This window comes from Camelus bactrianus, chromosome 21 (assembly GCF_048773025.1).
Source record: "Camelus bactrianus isolate YW-2024 breed Bactrian camel chromosome 21, ASM4877302v1, whole genome shotgun sequence".
Classification (NCBI taxonomy): Eukaryota; Metazoa; Chordata; class Mammalia; order Artiodactyla; family Camelidae; genus Camelus; species Camelus bactrianus.
Window position 1 is genome coordinate 15,736,839 of NC_133559.1, and position 19,703 is coordinate 15,756,541.

A 19,703-nucleotide genomic window follows, 5' to 3' on the forward strand; every position below is an offset into this window, starting at 1 on the left:
CTTCCAGAGCATCCTGCAGGTTGGTACCAGATGCCATCATGGCACCAGCACTTTGCCTGTGCTCTCAAAGGAAAAGCAGGCTTCTCCATGGGCAAAGGAGGGTGTGGAAAGGCCTCAAGGAACAGGACGCTCACCTGTTCTGGACTGTGTGGAGGAGGGGGAGGGAAGAGTCAGGTGTCTTCCCCAATTCCCTTCTAGCTGCTTTATGACTTTGAGAGAGGCCACAGAGCACTATCTTAGCAAAAGTCGGCAGAATGTCCAGGCTTCGGTCTGTACATGATCAAAGACTAGCTCAAGTCAGACACATTCGCGGCACCCAGTGGGGCCCATCTGTGCAAGTCTTCCCAGTGAGAGGGGACTGACTCTCTTGCTCGGTTGGTTGCACATTAAGCGGCTGCTCAAATTCAGAACCCGGAAGGCCAGTAGGATGGTCAAGTGGACAAACAGTGCATAATGAGCCAGAAGACACCTTGTGAGTCTATGTCTGTGCCTTCTGGCCTTGGACAAGTCACCCAACCTCTGAGTCTTTGTTTCTTCATTTGCAAGAGAAACGTTACTTCCTCTGCCTTTACTCCCGTAGCTACTGTGAGGCCCAAAAGAAACGTTACGAGCAAAAGCACTTTGTAAGCTTTTATTACCAAGATGAAGGATGGTTATTATTAACATGACCTGGAAGGGCCAGATCTTCCCCGAGGACAATTCAGGGGAGTGCTCTAGGCCATCAGTTTAGAGGACTAATGTCTCAGAGTTACTGCCATCGCCGTCTTGTTGAAACGGCTTTTGACCTCAAGGGCCAGTTTCTACCTTCTCCATTCAGGGTTTTATGGCACCTGGGACTGCAAAGCACTGGGTTTATTTAGGATCCTGTCGGAGTCACTGTTTCTACCTCTGAATTAACCTTATTGATTATCGGGTCAGGGATGGCACATTAAGCTGGAACTCAAATTCAGAAGCCATCAGGCCAACAGGATGGCTAAGTGGACAAACAGAGGGGAACGAGTCTCGGGGGGCATCTCCGTCAATCTCTCAAGGAGGCAAAGAGCCTCCTGAGCACTGGCGTTCGTTTCACTTTGGCTCACGGGGGCTGGAATCATCCTGCGCTTCCCTTTTTTGGAAACGTTACTCCTTAGCCTTCCCCCGTATTCAGTGCTCAGGTTCAGTTCACGACTTTGTGGTAACAACCTACAGCTCCTCTTTGCGGGTCTCATCTCTGACCACCAAGCACACACACAGCCATCAGGGTTCCTGGATATTCTGAGCTCAGAACCTAATTCCAGGACTTTGAGTTCTGGGTCTTGGTCTCACCTGCCTGGGGTTCAGGTGAGATCACACGTAGCAGGAGAGGAGCAGAGAGAACCTCATCCTGGGAGAGGTGGTTTGGGAAAGAACAAGTGCAGTTCTGCGAGCCACCAGCGGACACGGGGAAGGGAAATCTGCTCACACCCAGGATGGGAAAGGCTGGCTGTGTGTGCGGTGAGGACAGCCAGCAAAGTCCCTGGGGACGTTGAAGGTACCAGCTGGCGTCTCTCACTGCAACACTGTGGTTTCAGAGATAAGGAGCAGATACAACGTGGGGAAATAATGCCCAGGTGGCCATCAGTGAGCCGGAGGCACGGGGAGGTCTACTCGAGGCTGCTGCCCAGTCAGGCCAGACCTTCTCTGAGAACAGAGTCCAGGGATGAGCAAGTTAGAACCCATGAGGATGCTTTAGGGAACAGGACACAATTCTTCCTGGAGAAGGCTGGATGAAATGGCAACTTACGGTGGTTATCAATAGGGGTCCTATTGATCTTTATGAGTCTACGGGGTTTCCACTGCTCTGGGTGGGCTCCCTGACCACAAAGCTTACCGTGGACCCAGCGCCATGCCAGCACGTAGGTGCTCAAGAGCACCAGCTGGCGGGTATCCAGCTGGATAAGGGGCTTCTACACAACCACGGCAAGCTTTTCTTCAGAGTATGAAAAATTCCCCAGCGTGGTTCCTGGCACATACTAGGTATTCAGCAAATGTCTGTCCACTTAGCAATTCGTTCACCCATTTTAAAAAAAAGGTAACAAAAACATACAGTGCCTGTAATGCATCAGGCACTATTCTAAGCACTTGGTAAACGTGAATGTATTTAATCTTCCTAACAGCTTTATGATACAGGAACTATTCTTGCCCCCTTTCATAGATGGGGAAGCAGAGGTCCAGAGAGGTTAGTTAAGCTGCCTGAAGTCACCCAGCTAGTAAGTGGTGGAGGCAGGATTTGAACCTATGTCCAGCAGCTGCAAGGTCCGTGGTTTTTATGAATCATTTTTTTTTAATTTCTAAATTTTTACCGAAGTATATTGTTGATTTATAATGTTGTGTTAGCTTCTGGTGTAGAGCACAGTGATTCAGTTATTTATATATATTCTTTCCCTTATAATCACAGTTTTTAATATTACGTTGCCTCCAGTCAAAGAGGAGTTACGGGCAATGAGTTTTCAGTGACCAGCGGCTCTGAACCCCATGCCCTTCTCCACTGTGGCACACTCTTCCTGCTAATCTAAGGCTTCATCTTTAATAACAAATACAACAATGAGTCTCCAGTTTTGTGGTCCACCCATGTAGAAACTCCAGATGAATGCAAGGTAAGATGGGAAGGGTCTAGAGAATTGGTAACATGAGTCAAATCTTCAGCACTGTTCTTTTAAAATCTTCAGTACTGTTCTTTAAAAAAAAAACAAAAACCCTTTTTGTTTGTTTGCTTGTTCTTTCGTTTTTGTTTTTGCTTTTTTGGCTTACAGATAAATCTTGAAATACCTTTCATATACTTGCAGTTTGGTAAAAATGTTTGCAATCGTTTTGTTATGAGAGGATGAAATTATTTGGTGTTCCCAGCATCCTCAAGCCCTGCTTGGAACCTTGAGGTTAACTTTTCTCTTTTAGGTGAAGCAACAAGGTACTAATAATGATGTACTAATAATGGTGGTCAGAAGCACAGATCTGGAGTCCTCTGAACCTCGTGTTAATTTCTGGTTCTAGCACTGGGAGTCTGGGCAGTGATCTTTCAAAAGCCACAGTCTCTTTATGTGTGAAATTGAGATAGTATAAATTTAAATGAACTTTAAATGAGATATAGTATGTGTAAAACACCTCATGTTCATCTTGGGCCTGTTAGTTGATGAATCAGTGATGGATATCTGGGTTAGGAAAGGACCTACCCTAACAGTCAAGTGGATGAGACACAGCTCAGATTTCTGATGGGCACTAGATGGACACGAGGGAGGGGACAATTCTACCACTTGGAGTCAGGAGGCCCAGCTGACAGTCATGGTTCAAACCCTTTCTGCCCAATAGAACCGTCTACTGGGCTAGGACATTCCCGTAGACAGCCATTCCTCTATGCAGTGTGTGTCTCAGAGAACTGATAAGCTTTCGTAAACAATTAAATTCACTGAATTGAATTGTTATAAAAGACACAGACAGGTTTTAAAATCAACGCAATCCTTCAAGGATCTCAGCTGGTCTGCCACTTAGCTTTTTGGACAATTCCTTTTACCTCTTTTTAGTTTTGGTTTTGTATTTTGTTTTTTAAACCTATAAAAAAATAAAGGGGTCAGACTGGGGAATTTGAACACCTTTTCAGTTTCTAAAGGTCTATCACCTTCTCTTTTTCCAGTATTAGCTATCTAAAGGAAGCAATCAGTGGGCAATCAGAGGGCAAGTGTGACCGCTTCCTCACCAAGTAAGCCTACCAAATCGCTTAAGTGTACTGAGCCTCAGTTTCCCCGTTGCATAGACAACAACAATATCATCTCCAAGTGTGAGCGTGAAGTTCAACAGAAGTAATGTACATGAAAGCATTTTTGTAAACGCTGAAGTGCCAGCCTAGCTTTTTGTCATAAAAGTCCAGCTTTATGGGGCCCCCACCACCTTGAGATCACCACATTCCTGAATAGCTCAAGTCAGGAACCCCCACCACCAACCCCACCCCCAGAGAGAGTCAGCCTGTTGAGTGCCTGGTGATGCCAGGCATGCACGCCTTCTTGGGGGTCCCTGGTCATGCCTTCCAAACAGCAGACAGCTTTGCCTCCCCGCCACCCTCCCTCTTCCCGTGGGTCCTTCTCAGAGCCATCTGGAAGAGATGGAGGCAAAACAAGTTCACCACCTGCCAGACGCCAAATGCCACTGCAAATAAGCCTGAGGGGTAGGGCCCAGGGAGGAAGATGGGTAAACCTGGAGCCAACTCGAGTCTCTGATGCTACAGAGAGACACCAAGGATGGCTGTGCTCAAGCAGGGCCCTGAAGCTTCTTAGGAAAGGAGCTTCTCCAGCAGAACATTCTGGTTTGTCAAAACAGACTCAGGGCCCTGGTGTGTATAGATGGGTGGCTAATGTTGTAGTCACACAAAAGAGTCGCTTACAACACCTCAGAGAAACTGGGTCCACTGATGCAGCAGTCTGCACCTATCAGCTGTGCCCCATGCACAGTGGCGCTCTTGCCAGACTCTCGTCCTTGGTGTAGACCCAAGCTCCTCACAGCGCCTTGGCTCTCCTCTTCACTCCCAATGTCAGAGTGCTACGACCCCTCAGCTCTTTTTATCAAAGGGCCTTGCCTAGCCAGGCTGCTTGCTTTTGCAAGATATTCATTCAAACCTGAAAACGCAGCCACTAAAAGCTCTGTCTTCAGCTGAGGAACAGAAGACTCTGATAAGCAAATCATAACGTGGTAGATTAAGTATTTTGAAAAATCCTTCATTATAAATTTCTTACAGAATCCACGGTTGAGCTGGCAAAATAAATCCCCAGAGGTCAGCAATGAAGAGGAGACTGAAAACCAAAGAGACAAACAAGCTCAGCCTCAAAACGTATAAAGTAACAGGGGCGAGCGAACTCTGCAGGAAGGGTCATGAACACACCAGTAGAGAGGTAAATTTCAACAGATTTCCTCAATAATTGATAGCTCGAGCAGATGAAACTTGGCAAGAGTATAGAACATTTGCATAACACAGCTAACAAGCTTGCTCTTATGGACATAAGAAATAGTGAAAACACATTCGCTTAAAATATACATAAAAGCCAATCGGATGTTCAGAAGTTGGATGGAGCAACTCAGAACAAGGATTTCTGAGCTTGTATGCAAGGTGATTTCTGCCAGGGAGAACCATCTCAGTTCTGTCCTGGGTCATGCAGATACCACAATGCTGACAAATAGAGATGACATCCAAAGAAAATGAACATCTGAGACTGGAAATGATTGCACGTGGGGTTGTAACAGCTCTGGAGTTCACTGCTACCTTGTAAATTGGCCTGTGCTCTTGAACTGTGGATTTATACTTAGCCCTTGACCTGTCCTAATGAAGACAGTCTGACCATCCCACCCACTTCTTTCTCTCTGGCTACTCTGCTTCCGTTTAACCAGGGATATTTCCAAGAAAATACTTTTTCAATGTTTTTGCTCTTTCAAGATGGCATGTCAACATTCCAAGATGCTTTTCTTTTTCATGGGAAGTCATAAACACTACAGTGTAATTCTAGATCCCAGTTCTGAGGTCCAGGCATTTCAGGAAGTACCAGATGTTGAAGGTAAATCTTGAAGAAAAAAAAAAAAAAAGCTCTTCTCATCTAAGTAGGGATTTCTTTTTCAGAATAACCACCCAAACACACCCGTGTTCTGATCTGGAAGCACCCCTACTCTTTTTGGCTCACTGGTGGTAGTTTGCCCAACTGTGGGGGCCCCTGGCCTGACTCCTCAGTCTTGACTTTGAAGACATTGATACAAACCGCAGAAACTGTGGCCCCACGTGAGTGGAGAGGAAACCATCTTAAACCCCATGTGGTCACAAACAGTCCCCAGGAGGAGCTGAGCCCGAGTGTCTCCACTTTTACGCTGGATCCAAGCCCCCGTTTGACCATTTGGCTGAAGAGAACCGGCTGCTTCACGAAAAAGTAACTGTGCGTGAGGTGGGAAGCCCCATAAAAAAGACCAGCAGGACCCCTAGGCGGGGCCACTACTCTCCTGCCAGCACCATCTGGTTCCCTGGCCCAGAGGCTCTATCTCACTTTTTGCCTCTGAAACGGCTAACTTCTAGGAAAGTGGAGCTCACTCCTGATTGGTCCATTTCCCTCACTCCTGATTGGTTATTTCTCTCCCTCCTGATTGGTCCATTTCTACAAAGCTTGTTCCTAATTAGTCAACTTTTGTTATACCTTATTTGCATACAATGTTGCAAAATGTAAACTGGCAGCCTATAAAAGCCTGTGTAAACCCACAGACGGGGTCCAGAGCTTGGACTGTTAACCCCTCTGGGACCACTGGCTTAATAAACCTGAGTTCTCCAATTCTCCAAGTGCTGCTTGGTCTCTCGCCCGGATCCAGGTTGCTGTCACAACTGAGCTGTACCACTGAGCTATAGAACTGAGCTGTCACACGCTTTTCTGCAACATGCACAGACCCTAAGGTTGACAGACAGGGTTTCCGTGAAAACTTTCTCATGTAGACAAATGCTGCTTTCTCATGCGGACACATTCCCCGCTTCCATTCAGCACTGCGGTCTGGTAGTTTCTGCGGGAGAAAGGTGCCCTGAGCACTATATCTGCACCGAGACCCCTTTCTATCAGCCTTCCTCCGGGCTCAACTGTCTAATTATGCCGCAGGTCCATCTCTGAAAGCCTTTTCAACGGTGATTAAGCAACCCCACAGGTATCCAGACGGTCTTGATTCCCTGTGCGATTTGGGTTCTGCAAAGACCACCTCTCCCGGAGACATCTGAGAGAAGCCCTGGCACTGGCCAGGGCGGGAGGATGCCTGCTCGGCCGCAGAGGGCCCACTTCAGCGTTCCCGGCTCCTGCCTACCCTTCCATCTCAGAAGCCTCTCAGCTTGGGCCATGCCGCTTGGCCACCTGACTAGGGGGCCACCTTATCTTAGCGGGCTTTTCCACAGAGAAGACACTGGAAGGTGGCTGTTCTCTGGCATTGAGGGTGGGGTGAGGGCAGCTGTCACCTTTGCTTGGACCCCCCAGGACACCCAGCAGGACAAAAGGTCAAGAGTTTGCCCTGGCTTGTCAGACAGGAATTAGGCTACGGTGGCAGCCCTGGGTCCTGTCCATTCCCCATCAGTCATCCTCTTTCCTGTATCTTAGGTCTGCTCTGACATCCAGGGCTGCTAAGAAGACAGGGCAGTAAAGCACGCTTTTAACCTTCTTTCAAGGCCCCTTTTTCTGCTCCAGACTGTGCGCTGACCAGCCCTGAATACTTGTCCAGTTGATCCCCTCCTCTCTGCCCCCACCCACTCTGGGGACGTCCCCGATGCTCCAGTCCTAGCTGTGGTTCAGCTTCCTCACCAGAACTCTAGTTGAGTTGTCCCTTTAAATTACAAGTAGTTTTCTTTATAGATGATCCCTGGCTTTTGAAAGCACAATCATGAGATGAAAGTGGAAGCCCAGGGTGGGCTCAGAGGGTTTGAGGAGGACAGAGTGGCTCGTGGCCGCCCCCTCCCCCCCCCCCCCCGCCCGCTGCAGCTCCCTTGGCATCTGTGTCTCCCACCTCAAAAGGAGAGGGTGAGCCTGATATGGAGGACCCAGGGGGACAGGGGGCCTGGGAGCAGGTATCCGGCTGAGGCCCAGCAGCTTGAAAGAGTACCTGGCCTGACTGAGGAAAGCAGAAGGTCAGAGGGCAAGCAGGGAGACCCCGAGATGCACACAGAGATGGCACAAGCAGTGGGCAGAGTCTTCCCAAATACTAAAGAATCAGGCAGCCAGGCTGATCAGACAGGTACAGGGAGCCCTGAGAGGTACAGGACTTGCAAGAGGCGACGCCAGGTCAGTGGGAGAATGGGGAGAGGCCCAATGAGACCAGGAAACCTTAAGGTGCCTCCTCCTCCAGGGAGGGCCGCAGGTAGGTCCTTGGTGCAAGTTTTGAGAGGGATGGCCAAGGTTGGATCAGGACTGCGTATGGGGAAAGGAGATCCCCTGGCATTGCCCTAGAGTTCCAGAGTCTTCCTTATGAGAGGCAGTCTGGAGTGGTGCAAAGACTATGGATTCAGCCAGCCAGGGAGAGGTGACAGTCTGCTGAGAGGCACAAGCTCAGCCCCCTCTTCAGTCCTTCCTCTAACCCACACCTCAGACCCCAATGAGGGCAAAGCAAATTGTGTGGTAGCCCTGACCTGCTCCTCCCCACCCCCACCGCCTTCAGAGTAAACAGGCACAGCACCGGCTCCCACCCCTATGCTAAAATGTATCGAGTTTCCGGAAAATAAAAGGAAAACAAATGGAGAAAACCCAACTAAAAGCCACAACAGAAACAGAGTCTCCAGGCTGCTAGGATCTCCCTCTCAGACTCTCCCATCTGCTCTGCTCCACAGGGGCCGCCCAGCTGAGCCCTGCTGTCAGGGGAGGGCCCTGGCCCCCTCACAATCTGTCATCTCTGACACCACTTGGATCTCATTTCTTCTGGAGCTGCCAGGGGCCATGGAGCTACCCTGCCTGTTTGTGGGCAGGGGGCCAGGGGCCCGGGGCCCGGGGATGGTCTCAGCACCTGGGCTGGGGGTTGGGAGGATGTTAAGGGGTGGAGGAAGGGGTTTCTGGGTTGTGGGCACCCAGGCTGAGTCTCAATTTCCAATTTCTCCATACATCCCCCCTCCTGGGGCCGTCAAGCCCTCCCATTTCCTGCCATCTGTGATGGGCGTCTCTGGGGAGCCCCTTTCCTTTCTGGCTTGCTAATCACTGTCTATGGACTCTGGGAATAGGCCGGTCTCTCTGCTCCTGGCAACCATGTAGATATCCCCAGGGCCCATTTGAGTTCCTCTCTGTGCTGTGGACAGCCTGCTTCTTCCTGTACCCTGTGCTGCTTCCTCTCTTAAGCAGGTAGCTATCTCTGCCCACAGACTTGGCTCCTCAGTAAGCAGGGTGGAGGGTGGGGGTGTGGTGGGAAGATAGGAGGTGGTGACCCTTGATTACTGCTTTACAGACTAGGGGTGTCCCCAGCCTTGACCCATGGAGTGAGCCTCCTGGTCCCCCTCAGGCTCTGGCGTGGCCTGGTGATGAAGAACACAGGCCATGTAATCTGGATCTGAGTCCTGGTTCCAGCACTCATTAGTGTCACTGCCTCTCTGGGCTTCAGTGTCCCCATCTGTAAAGTGAGCGGCTAGGCTAGATGACTTCCCACGTGGCCCTAACATGCCCAAGTCAAGGATGACTCTGTGGACCCACTACTTGCTTTTTTCTGGCTGTTTCTCTGCTCTGTCATCTGGACTCTGCTATACTGGTAGCTGGGAGGGTAAAGAGCCCTGACCTGGGTGCTGGGATGGTCCCCTGGGTCTGACCCCAAGACCCCGATCTCATTAACATCATGTGCTGACCAGCTGAGCAGACCACCTGGGAGGCAAGGAGGCTGGCTATTTCCAATGTGATTTAAACCCTTTGTTTCCAAGGTCTCCTCAGCAAGGACAAAATCAAGCACTCAGGCAAAATCCGGAGTGCTCCCTACTGGCCCATTTATTCATTCACTGACTCTGTCATGCAATCATTTGGCCTTAATGCAGCAGTGTAACATTGCAAGGAGTCACCGGAACTCTGGTTTCTGATCCTGGCTCTGTCACTTATGAGCTGCGTAATGCTGGGCAAGTTACCTAACCTCTCTGGGCCTTGATTTCATCATCTTTAATATGAGGAAAGCATGGCACCTGTCTCACAGACAGTGCATAACAAAGCATTTCAACAAATGGTGGTCGTGGTTAAGTTGAGCAAGTTGCTTATGGGTTCATGGGGAGACAGGCAATGAGCAAAACTGCCCACTCCTTAAAGTGCACACGGACCCCAGCAAAACACAAGCTCCCTGGCTCCAAATGCAGGAGTTTGAGTTTAGTTTTTGGGGGCACAAATCTTTTATCCTTCCTAAAAAACAAGGTGAAGGTTGTTTATGGAAGTTTGAAACAGAGTCTCAAATATTTCAGTCACTTAAAATCTGTTCTTGAAGTGAGCTCTGCTGGTGGTGCCTGGGAGGAGGAAGAATGAGCTGGCTACATCCTGTTCTCTCATAGCAGGCTTGTCTTGGGGGGTAGGGTATAGCTCAGTGGTAGAGCACATGCTTAGTGTGCACAAGGTCCTGGGTTCAATCCCTAGTACCTCTATTTAAAAAAAAAAAAAAAAAGACTGGGCTTGTCGGAATCCTCAATACTCTCTGCACCCCTATCCCAACATATATGGCTCCTGATCTGTTCCCTCCCCAAGTTGAGGGCAAAGCAACATCTCATTTGTCTGTTTCTGGAGGTTCCTAGTCTTGCCAAAGGCTGTCCCTGTCACCACTCATGCCCACCAGCCCTGACCTCCTTGGCCTGCCTGCCCCCTCAGGATGCTGCAGAGCTTGCTGACTGAGGATGCTGATTTATTGCTTCCCATTAGCCAGAACTTTGACAGCCTCTGAGCACCCCAGCCTGACGCAGACCACATGCCAGCCTGAAAAGGTCAGGTCCCAAGAGGGGGCCAGCCAGAGGCTTTCCGAGACAGGCCTGTCACGGTAACCCAGAGAGGTGCCAGCAGGTGGCACGCGGCCCTGCTTATTTTGTCTTAATCTGACAGCCTGCACACTTCTCTTTGCTTGTGTTGAACACACTTAGATGTCCCTATCTACCCGCTCATCTTCAGAGGCTGTAAGTGATGCCCATGTGCCGAGAGACCCCGAGGTGCTCAGTGTACACGGCTCTGAGGATGGCCTCTCTCACCCCCACCTCCTGTCCTGGGTTGGCTGACCATGCACTTGGCACAGGAAGGCACCAGGGCAGGAGTAGGGAGCCCTGATTCCACCAGTGCCTGCCAGGGTGACCCCAAGCACATTATTTACCTAATCAACTTGCTTATCTAAAGTGGGAAAAATGGTTGCCTTAAATAGGTTTCATAATTATTTGGGGGTGAACTATATGAGGTTCTCTTATGAAGAGCCAAAATTGTGAAATATATATGCTAAAACGTATCAAAAACACATCGGAAAGACTATATTAAAAATAATTTCACGCACAGACTATTTCAGGTGTGGGTCTCATCATCCACCCAGGCTGGAAAGTCAGACCTTCCTGAGCATGGACAGCGTGGCTTACGTGCTCCAGTGTCGCCCCAGCCCCGAGTCCTTGGCTCTTCATCTGGGCCTGATACTGACAGGAGGGCCAGGGGGCGGGGCGAGCAGTCCTCACCAGGACAGGGCTGAGTTGCAGGCACTGCGCCCAAGGACTGGGAGTGGCCCAGGTCTTGGATGCTGCCCAGAGTTACAGCTTGGAGGGCGACTTCTGGGTAGGACAAGGGGTAGAAGCTACCACCTTCCTCTGAGCATGAATGGAAAACAGCCGTGGTTCCGGGTGTACAAAGCGAGACTCTCCTCTCCCCTGGCCCTGAGTGGGCCTGTGTGGGAGCGGCGACTGATGAGTAAGGGACCCCTCTCCGGAATGTGAATGCTTCTCTCTGCCTGGGGAAGCCGCGGGGCCACCGCTCCCTGTCCCTTGAGGTTGATCCAGAGTCACTCTCTAGTAATAACAACAGCCACACTCTAAAATAATAAAAAAAACACGTGCACAGTGTGCTACCATTTGGAGAGCCCTTTCACAGCTTCCATCTCACTTGACTTCTGACCCCCAGTCAAGGAGACAAGACAGATCTTTCTGTTGTCTATTTACATGCATGCAAATTAGACACTGGATTATTAAGGAGTCTGCCAAAGGTCACAAAGCTGGGAATGGAACCCAGGTCTTCTGACTCGATTCCCTGTGCTGGGGAGCCAGCAGCCATTTCTTCAACTTGTACAGTGAACAGTTCCAACTGGCTTGTATCAGGGCCACCGAGGGAGCAGGGTCCACACAGCTAACACAGTGGCCTGGGGGGGCCTTGGAAAAAGGACCAATAGTACAAGAATTCCTGGGAGCCAGCAATATGTCTGATGGTAGAGCCAGGAGTCCAGCCCACCACCGGAAGGGGGTCATCTTTCTCCTAATCATCTGTCCAAACAGCAGTTGTCTGGAGAGTTTGAGGGATGAACAGACTCACAAGTCCAGAACTGAGTGGTCTAGGTGATGGTCTGCTGGGGCCTGGGGCTGCCCTTCTGGGCTGACATATGGCCCGTAGGGAAGATCCTGGAGGGGGTGGCACGGGGCTAAAACCCACAGTGCAGACTGGCCAGCTTGGGGCAGGGAGGTCCCTAAGAACTGAGGAGGCACCCCCCTGCTCCCAGGGAATGAGCTTCTAAGCGATGGATGGACCCAGTCCCTTGCCCTCTTGGCCCCACCGTCTCACAAAGATTCAGCTCAGCCACTTACTAGATGCACGGTCTCAGGCAAGTCGCTGTCCCCACCTCCCCCTGACATCCACTCAGCCATAGGTTATCAGGCATAACAGGGAAAGGGGGAAAGGGGGCGTTTGGGATCTTGCATCCCACACCAGATTCTGCATTTCCTTACTCAACTGCCAGCCTTCTTTAACCTGGCCTCCCAAACATGTGCCTCCGCTGCCCTGTGGAAGGTCGCCGACATCCTGTAGTGCAACACCTCCCAGCTCATGTGTCCCTGCTTTCTCCATACTGTGAAGCCGTATTTTAGCATCCCAGGCTCTACGAGCCGCATCTTGTTTTTCCCTCCCATGTACTTCTCCCCTTCTCTTTTCTGAATCATTTGTTTCCTCCTACCCTCTCCAACTCCAGAGTTGTGCTTTATCTCCAGTGAGCTTAATGCTTCCTGATTAAGACCAGCTAATCCTCTGCTGCTCCTCTTTTGCCGAGATGGAGAAGATTAGAGGCAAAGGGTTAGGCTGCCTCCCCTTCAAGGGCACTCAGGACTTTAATAAGGGAAGTGGATCCCGCTTTCCCATCTGACGCTCTGGAGACTGGAGCGGGGGGTGCTCCCCATCGTTTCTGGTGAGGGCCAGCTCTTGCTACTTCCAGATCGTGAGGCCCCTTACTGGGGGTATAATGGGAATGGGGGATGGGTGTTGACGCAAGTCTCCACTGGGAGGCAGAGGAAGTGACAGGCGTGAGCCCTGTGTTAAGAGGCATTGGACCTGGTGGCACAGTGAACCTAGAGATTCATCAGGCTCCCTGGACAGATGAGCCAAGCTGGCCCTCAAGAGCAAGATGCCAGAAGGAGGCATCTCAATGACCAGTGAGGGCCATGCTCAAAGCCATGCTGCATACACAGCCGTGAACAAGTCATGTTTGTTCTGGGGGCAATGACCTGTTGGGCAAAGTATTTAAGCAGTGGCTCGGGCCTCCACCTCCAGAAGTCCTGGGGTTCAGGCCACGGGTTAAGGATGCAGGTGGAAATGTGCTATGACAAGGTTTCTATGTCCTGTCTCTTTGGGCAGACACTGAATGCCACTTTGTAGCAGGTGGCCTGAGAGCGAGGCTTCACTGTTTGCTGAACCCCACTCCCAGTGCACAGAACACTGCAGGGAGACAGAAGTGATGGACATGAGTCCTGGACTGAGGAGCAGCGGACTTGGTGGGACAATGCAGAACAAAATGACAGCAAAGCACAGCGGAGTTTAACTGCTTATGTGCTGAGTGACCGCTGGCATGCCTATAGAGTTCTAGACCTTTGTGGGGTCAGCCCTAGGTTTAATCTGAAAAGCTTATTTTGAAGGGAAACGTAATTTGTTGAAAAGGCCACAGATTATGAGAACAGAAAAATGGCTCCTTTATTTTTATACAATGTTTATTGAACATCTGCTATGGGCCAAGCACTGTTCACAGAGAGTAAAATGGATACATTATCTGCTTTCATGGAGCTTATAGGCTAGTAGATGAGGGGATGTTAAATAAACATACAATTATATGCTTACTAATAGTAACAAGTACAAGAATAGTGTGTTATTCAAGGGAACAGGAGAGCCCTAATTTAAACTGTGAACTCAGAGCTGCCTCTCTGAGGAGGTAACAGTTGAGACATGAATGAGGAGTAAGAATTTGCTAGAAAAGCATGGGCAAGAAGAGCGTTTCAGACAGAGAGCAGCCTGTGGAGAAGTTCTGAATTGTGGTGAAGCTGGTTCCTTTGAAGAAATGGAAAAAGGCTGACCAGGCTGAAGAACACAAATTCAAAGATTGGGAAGAGATTTTTCAAATTTTACCTCAATGCAATGGAAAGTCATTAAAGGGTTTAATTAAACAGGAAAACAGCAGCGTTTATGCTGTTAACATGTCACTCTGGCTGTCGTATGGGGGACAGACTGGAGGGAGGTGAAGAATGGAGGCGGCAAGTTTGGGGAGAAATCCTCTTCTGGAGCAAGTGACAGTTGATAGTGGCATGTGCTAAGATGGAAGGGGTGGACGCAGAAAGCAGTGGCTGGATTAGGGCTATCTGGGACACGGGATCAGGAGGGTTTGATGGTGAACTGGATGTGTGGGGAAGTATCTAGAGTGACATGAAGATTTTCAGCTGACGCAACCCAGGAAGTGGAGGTATTTTATTTACTGAGATGGGGAAGATGGCGGAGGGGCAGCTTTTGGGTGGGAGCAATAGCAGAGATCAAGAGTTCAGGTTTGGATACATCAAGCTCAAGATATCTTTCAAGACAGCAAGTGGAAACCATGCGAAAACACACACACCGATACTGCAGGTGACTCCATATCACAGAGACCAGCTGCTGCCATTGGGATGGAGGAAACTACCATCCAGCCAGTATAGAATGAGAAATGTCTCGATGAACCGTATTTTGAAATCAGATATAGAAACAGCCAGGAAAATAGCATGAAGGCTAAAGGATGGAAGTGATTCAAAACCCAGGAAGCTTGTCAACTATGTGGCATACTGCTGAAAAGGTGAGTGTGTCTCAAAAGTAGCTGTTGGATCTGGCAACATGGAAACCACAGATGAATGGAGCAAGAAGAAGTATGGAATGGACAGAAACCAGCTTGGATTGAACCGAACAGACAACAGAGGTGGGAGGGTATAGTCCAATCCTGAACAACATTGGCTCTGAAGGAGGAGTAGAGACAGTCAGGAGCTGTCTCCTGAAGGAGAGGTGTGAGCTCTGATCTCCTCAGATTTCATCCAAGCCTAGGATTTCCAAATTCTAGACCATCAACCCTGAGCTGATCAGAGAGTCCCCTGACAGCTCTGGGAGACAACACACTAGGTTCAAAGGGAGTGGGAAGGGCCTTTAGCCATTGCTGGATCTCCCCCTTGACCTCAGTTTCACCTTTGACCTTGGCACATGAACCCCGTTCTTTGTTCCAACCTCACTCAGGAAATCTTGGGTACTGGACTCTAGCATTCAAGACTGTTCCATCATAAGGGTCTTATGCCTCTACTGCAAAGTTCCTGTATGCCCAAGAGGTATGGAGAAGGTATGCAGAGCCTCCTTAAAATGTCTGGTTACAAAAACCCCACCTTAGCCTTCTCTTTTCCAGATCATATTGTCCTAGGCTTTCCCCAACAGACCCTTTCAGACCTCATCTCCCACTGTTCTCCTTAAACGTTCTACCACCTACAGATGCCCCCTTAAAACATCTTATATTTTCCCACTTCCATACATTTGCTGCTTTTCCCCTCTAGCGCTAGCCCCACTTCCTTGCCTGGCTGAATCTCATCCGTCCCTCGCATCCAGCTTGAGTCCTTACACATCTAGAAAACCTTACTTGGGCCCCTGCCCCTCTCTCTCTGGCACTGCTGCATTGCTTGGGAGCACTGGCTTTTTCTGCACGTGCCCCTACCTCTTATATTGAAAAGAAGTGAAGTTGCATGCTTATTCCTGTTTTCTTTGCTGCTGCTGGTTATATTGGAGGCACTTGATAAATATTTGTTTATTGATGGGTTGATTGAGAAAATACTCCATCCTCCCTGAAGGATGAAGCCTTGCAGCAGTCTGAGAGGGACTGCATGAGCAGGGTTCACCAGGGCCAAATGAGAAAGAAATGTTACCACAAGCAATCAGAGCCTGCTTCCTATAGAATCACTGGAGCAAGTTCCAAGTCATGTGAGTTCAAGTTCAAATTAAGCTCTGGCTGTCCTGATCATCAACTATTTCATACGCTCCTTTAGAAGCCTACTCTTTCTCAGAAATGTTGAGAACTGAAACCACAAAAGCTCATGTTTTCTTTTAAACCTATAGATAGAGATTCCTTGCTATTTTACGTCGCGTATTTCCTCTGGCACAGTCTCTCTTAAATGTTGAAAAGGCAGCTTTCTAACCTCCACCCTCTCATTATATCATGCTTCATGTAACAAGAGCACTGCACCGGGGTGAAAATTCAGCCTGCAGTGTTTTTTCCACTCAAGGTACTGGCTAAAGTGGACATAATAACTAATAGACTGCTGTGACTTTCATGCAATATGAGTTTCCATTAAAAAGTTTACATTGGCAAAGTTTTCAGGGCAGAAACGTTTTGTGGAACTTGGTTCAATCAACTCTGGGCGCCAAAGTGGCCTTAAACACATAGCAATCATTGCAGCCATGAAGAGACAGGTAGACTCTGGACATAGATCTATAACAATATGCTTTATGGATTCTTGGGGACTATTTTTGCTCCCCAGTATCAACACGAAAACCAAGAATCTCAAAATACTGCAAGTGGCAGTTTAAAGGCAAACCTTTGTTTCCAAATCTCAAAGGCAAGAATTCAGCAAGGAAGGGCCAGGGAGCACGCATCCCTCAGGGTGGGCACTGACCCATGCCCACGAAAGCTGGTTCCCATGCTGACACATCCTCTCACAGAGTCCAGGAAGTTCAACTACCATGTCTGTGTATACCTCTCCTCAGCGTCTCCTGAGGTAGGATATATTTTCTTTTATGGAATGGAAGATTTATTTGCTTTTGAATTACTAGTTTACAGGAGATGTGAGGCAACAGAGAGTCCTGGCTGGGCAGTCTTGGGCAAAGCGAGGCTGTTTTCAGCTCAGTCCCTCCCAGCCTCCTCCAGAGGAGCTCCAGGCTGCAATTACTGCCCCCCAGCAAAGTTGCACACTGCCATTAGGGCCAGGCCAGGAGGACAAAGGGGAGGGCACCCTTGCTCTGTCTAGGGCTTTCTCTGACTTGACTGAAAATAGGTTTCTTTAAAAAAAAATCTTTAAGAGACACGTATTCAGATATATAATCATTCTTTTGAGGGTGTGTCTGTGTTTAAATGGCATGATTCACCCCCAAATAATATGTCCCCCATTTCTCACATCCAGCTGCCTTCCAGAAAGACAAGTGCACTCTCTGTGCAGAAGCACAGAGGAAACTGGTCTGTCACACATCTTCTCCAGGGAGGCGCTTTCTCCAGCATTGATCTTTTATGCTTAAAAAGAAAAGTTCCAACTCTGCGGGGTGGGGGTGGGGGTGGGGGTGGGAGTGGGGGGAAAAAAGCGACCTGTCAAAATTCCTTTTAGCACCTCTGACTAGTGTTAACTTAGATGCTCTCAGAGTGCAGTGAAAAGCCTGCAGACTGCTGTTAAAAAGATAGTTTGACCTTTTAAAATGGAAACTCCCCCACCCTATACCCGTATTCAATGGATGAACCTTGGGAACTCTAGAGTTGTACATTAATTAATGCAATGAGGCCGACTTTCCAGAAAAGGGTTTCCCTATAGGCTGTGAGCTAATTAGGGTGCTCTAGACCTACATTGTAACAGCAGGTAGCAATACATGCCCCAAACCTTTTTAGCCATTGTTGTTAACTGCTCAGAGTCCACTTCGGAAAGGAGGCTGGCAGGAAGTTATGAAAATTTAGTAAATAAAAAGTCTTGGATGCGACTGTCAGCAGCCTGCGGTTGCTGGGCAGGCTGTCGGCCCCTGGCGGCGAGGAGTCGCTGCGATCCCATGTCTCCAGCGCAGCCGCCGAGCCCGGCGCGCACGGAGCGGCGCTGCTGAAAGAAGTTGGAGAGCTCCCAGCTCGCCGGCAGGATTCGGCGGTGGGCGCTGGGGAATCCCTTCCAGCGCCGCAATTAGTGAAGTTTTGGAATAAGTAAAGACCCTGGACCGACAAGAGACCCACACTTTTCCTTGAGCAAAAGAAACACATCGCAGCGCGCCAGCCAGAGGCTGCTCGCACAAGGCCATCAGCCCTGCTTAGCCGGGACGCGACCGGTGCCTTCCCGCTCCCTCCACCCCAGAACTCATCCAGAGGGCGCCGAGCCAGAGAGGCGGCTCTGCCGGATTTGCGGTTCCGGATACAAACGCCTCCAGGCTTCCCGGCCCGGGGGTCAAGGGCTGGAACTCAACAGTCGAGGGGAAAAGAGCAGAACCACCAAGTCCAGCTCGGACGCCCGGGACCTTCTCCTCCAAGCCCGCTCGGGTTTCTCCAAAGGACGCGCGGCACAGCCCATGCGCCCCCGGCACTCCACTCCACTCCACTCCTTTCTACAGGTCTCCCCAAACTCTTCCTGGGAAGCCCCACAAAGCACAGGCGGCGTCCCCGAAACTCCCAGGGCACTCGCCAGCCACCCTCACCTCCGTCTCTCGGACTCTCCTTATCGGGTTCTTCCCGCCCGGTACCGTTCTCGCGTTCACGGGAAGTCAGAGGCAAACCACGAGAAAATGCCTTCGCGAGGAGCCTCCCTACACACACCCGCCCTGTCACTGAAACAAAAGCGTAGGGAGGAGGGAGGTGGGAGAGGAGGCGGGAGGAAGGTTTCGAAAGAGGATGGGGCATTAAGAAGGAGCTGGAGAGGAGGGTCGGGGTGAGAAGAGACGAGGGCCAGGGACCCCGTTCCGGCTCCGCGCGGTCGGTCGCTTACATGCCCAGGTCGCTGTAGGTGTTGAAGAACTCCATCTGGTTGCACGCCTGGATCCAGCCCACCACCCAGGTCTCGTGGCGGGGGATGGGGGGCATGACCACACGGGCCGAAGCTTTGAAGTAGGGGGTCTTGTAGCGCAGGACGATGGGTGAGGTCTCCTCGATGCGCGTGGGGCACTGGTCGATGGTGGCGCACACATCGTACACCACGATGTTCTCGCGCCGGATCCGCGCCTTGCAGGTAATGCTTTGGATACAGCCCATCCTGCCGCCCGGCGCCGGCGCGGCGCGGCGTGGGGCAGCCGGGGGCGCCCGTCACACCGGCATGGCGACGCGCCGCCCGCTCCGGGTCCAGCTCAGCCCGCGCCTAGGAGCGGGGAGCCGCCGCCGGGCATCCTCCGAGGCAGCCCCCACCTCTCGCAGCCGTGCGGGGTCCCGGCTGCCCCGACGCCCGCCTGCCCCCGCCCACGCCCGCCCCCTCTCTCCGGCAGGGCGCGCGGAGCGTGCGCTCCTAAGAGGCGGCGGGCGCCCCCGCCGGCTCCAGGGCCCGCGCGGAGGGCAGGGAGGGGAGCTGTGCTGCGAGGAGTGGTGCCCACCCCGGGCCGGAGCCCCCCGCCCCTCGCCGGAGAGGAGGAGGCGGTAGCGGCGGCGGCATGGAGCCGGGGGAGGGCGGCGGCGGCGGCAGCGCCCGGTCTGTCTGCCTCCGCGGCTGCAGCAGCAGCAGCAGCCGCCGCCGCCGCCGCCGTCGCCGCCGCCGCTGCATGAACCTCTGCACCGCGGCTGCCCCCCGCGTGCAGCGCACCCAGCGGCGGGCGAGCGGGCGGCCCGAACGGCAGGCGGAGGCAGCGGCGGCGGCGGTGGCGGCGGCGGCAGCAGCAGCGGAGACTCGCACTCCCGCCGGCCCCGCCCAGCAGCTGGGCAGCGCCGACAATCCTCTGTCCGGCCGCGAGGGGCTGGGGGGCGCCAGGGGACTGTGGCCCAGGGTGGACGGTCCCATGGGCTGGGCCGCCGGGGACGAGATCCGCGGAGGAAACTGGCTGTACGCCATG

At 51.3% G+C, this 19,703-nt stretch overlaps 1 protein-coding gene across 2 annotated transcripts in view; it reads right to left on the reverse strand.

Annotated features, from left to right (window-relative positions):
- The window catches only part of FAM78B (family with sequence similarity 78 member B), an 89,342-nt gene extending 69,852 nt beyond the window's left edge, over positions 1-19,490 (reverse strand). Inside the window, exon 1 of one of the 2 annotated variants that reach the window (XM_010953800.3) lies at positions 18,656-19,490. In XM_010953800.3, coding sequence (XP_010952102.1) covers positions 18,656-18,918 — 263 coding nt within the window. In that variant the 5' untranslated portion in view covers positions 18,919-19,490. Of the gene's footprint in view, positions 1-18,368; positions 18,476-18,655 lie in introns of those variants that run through there. The other variant, XM_074349747.1, reaches the window with a different exon arrangement.
- Positions 19,491-19,703: the final 213 nt, after the last annotated feature.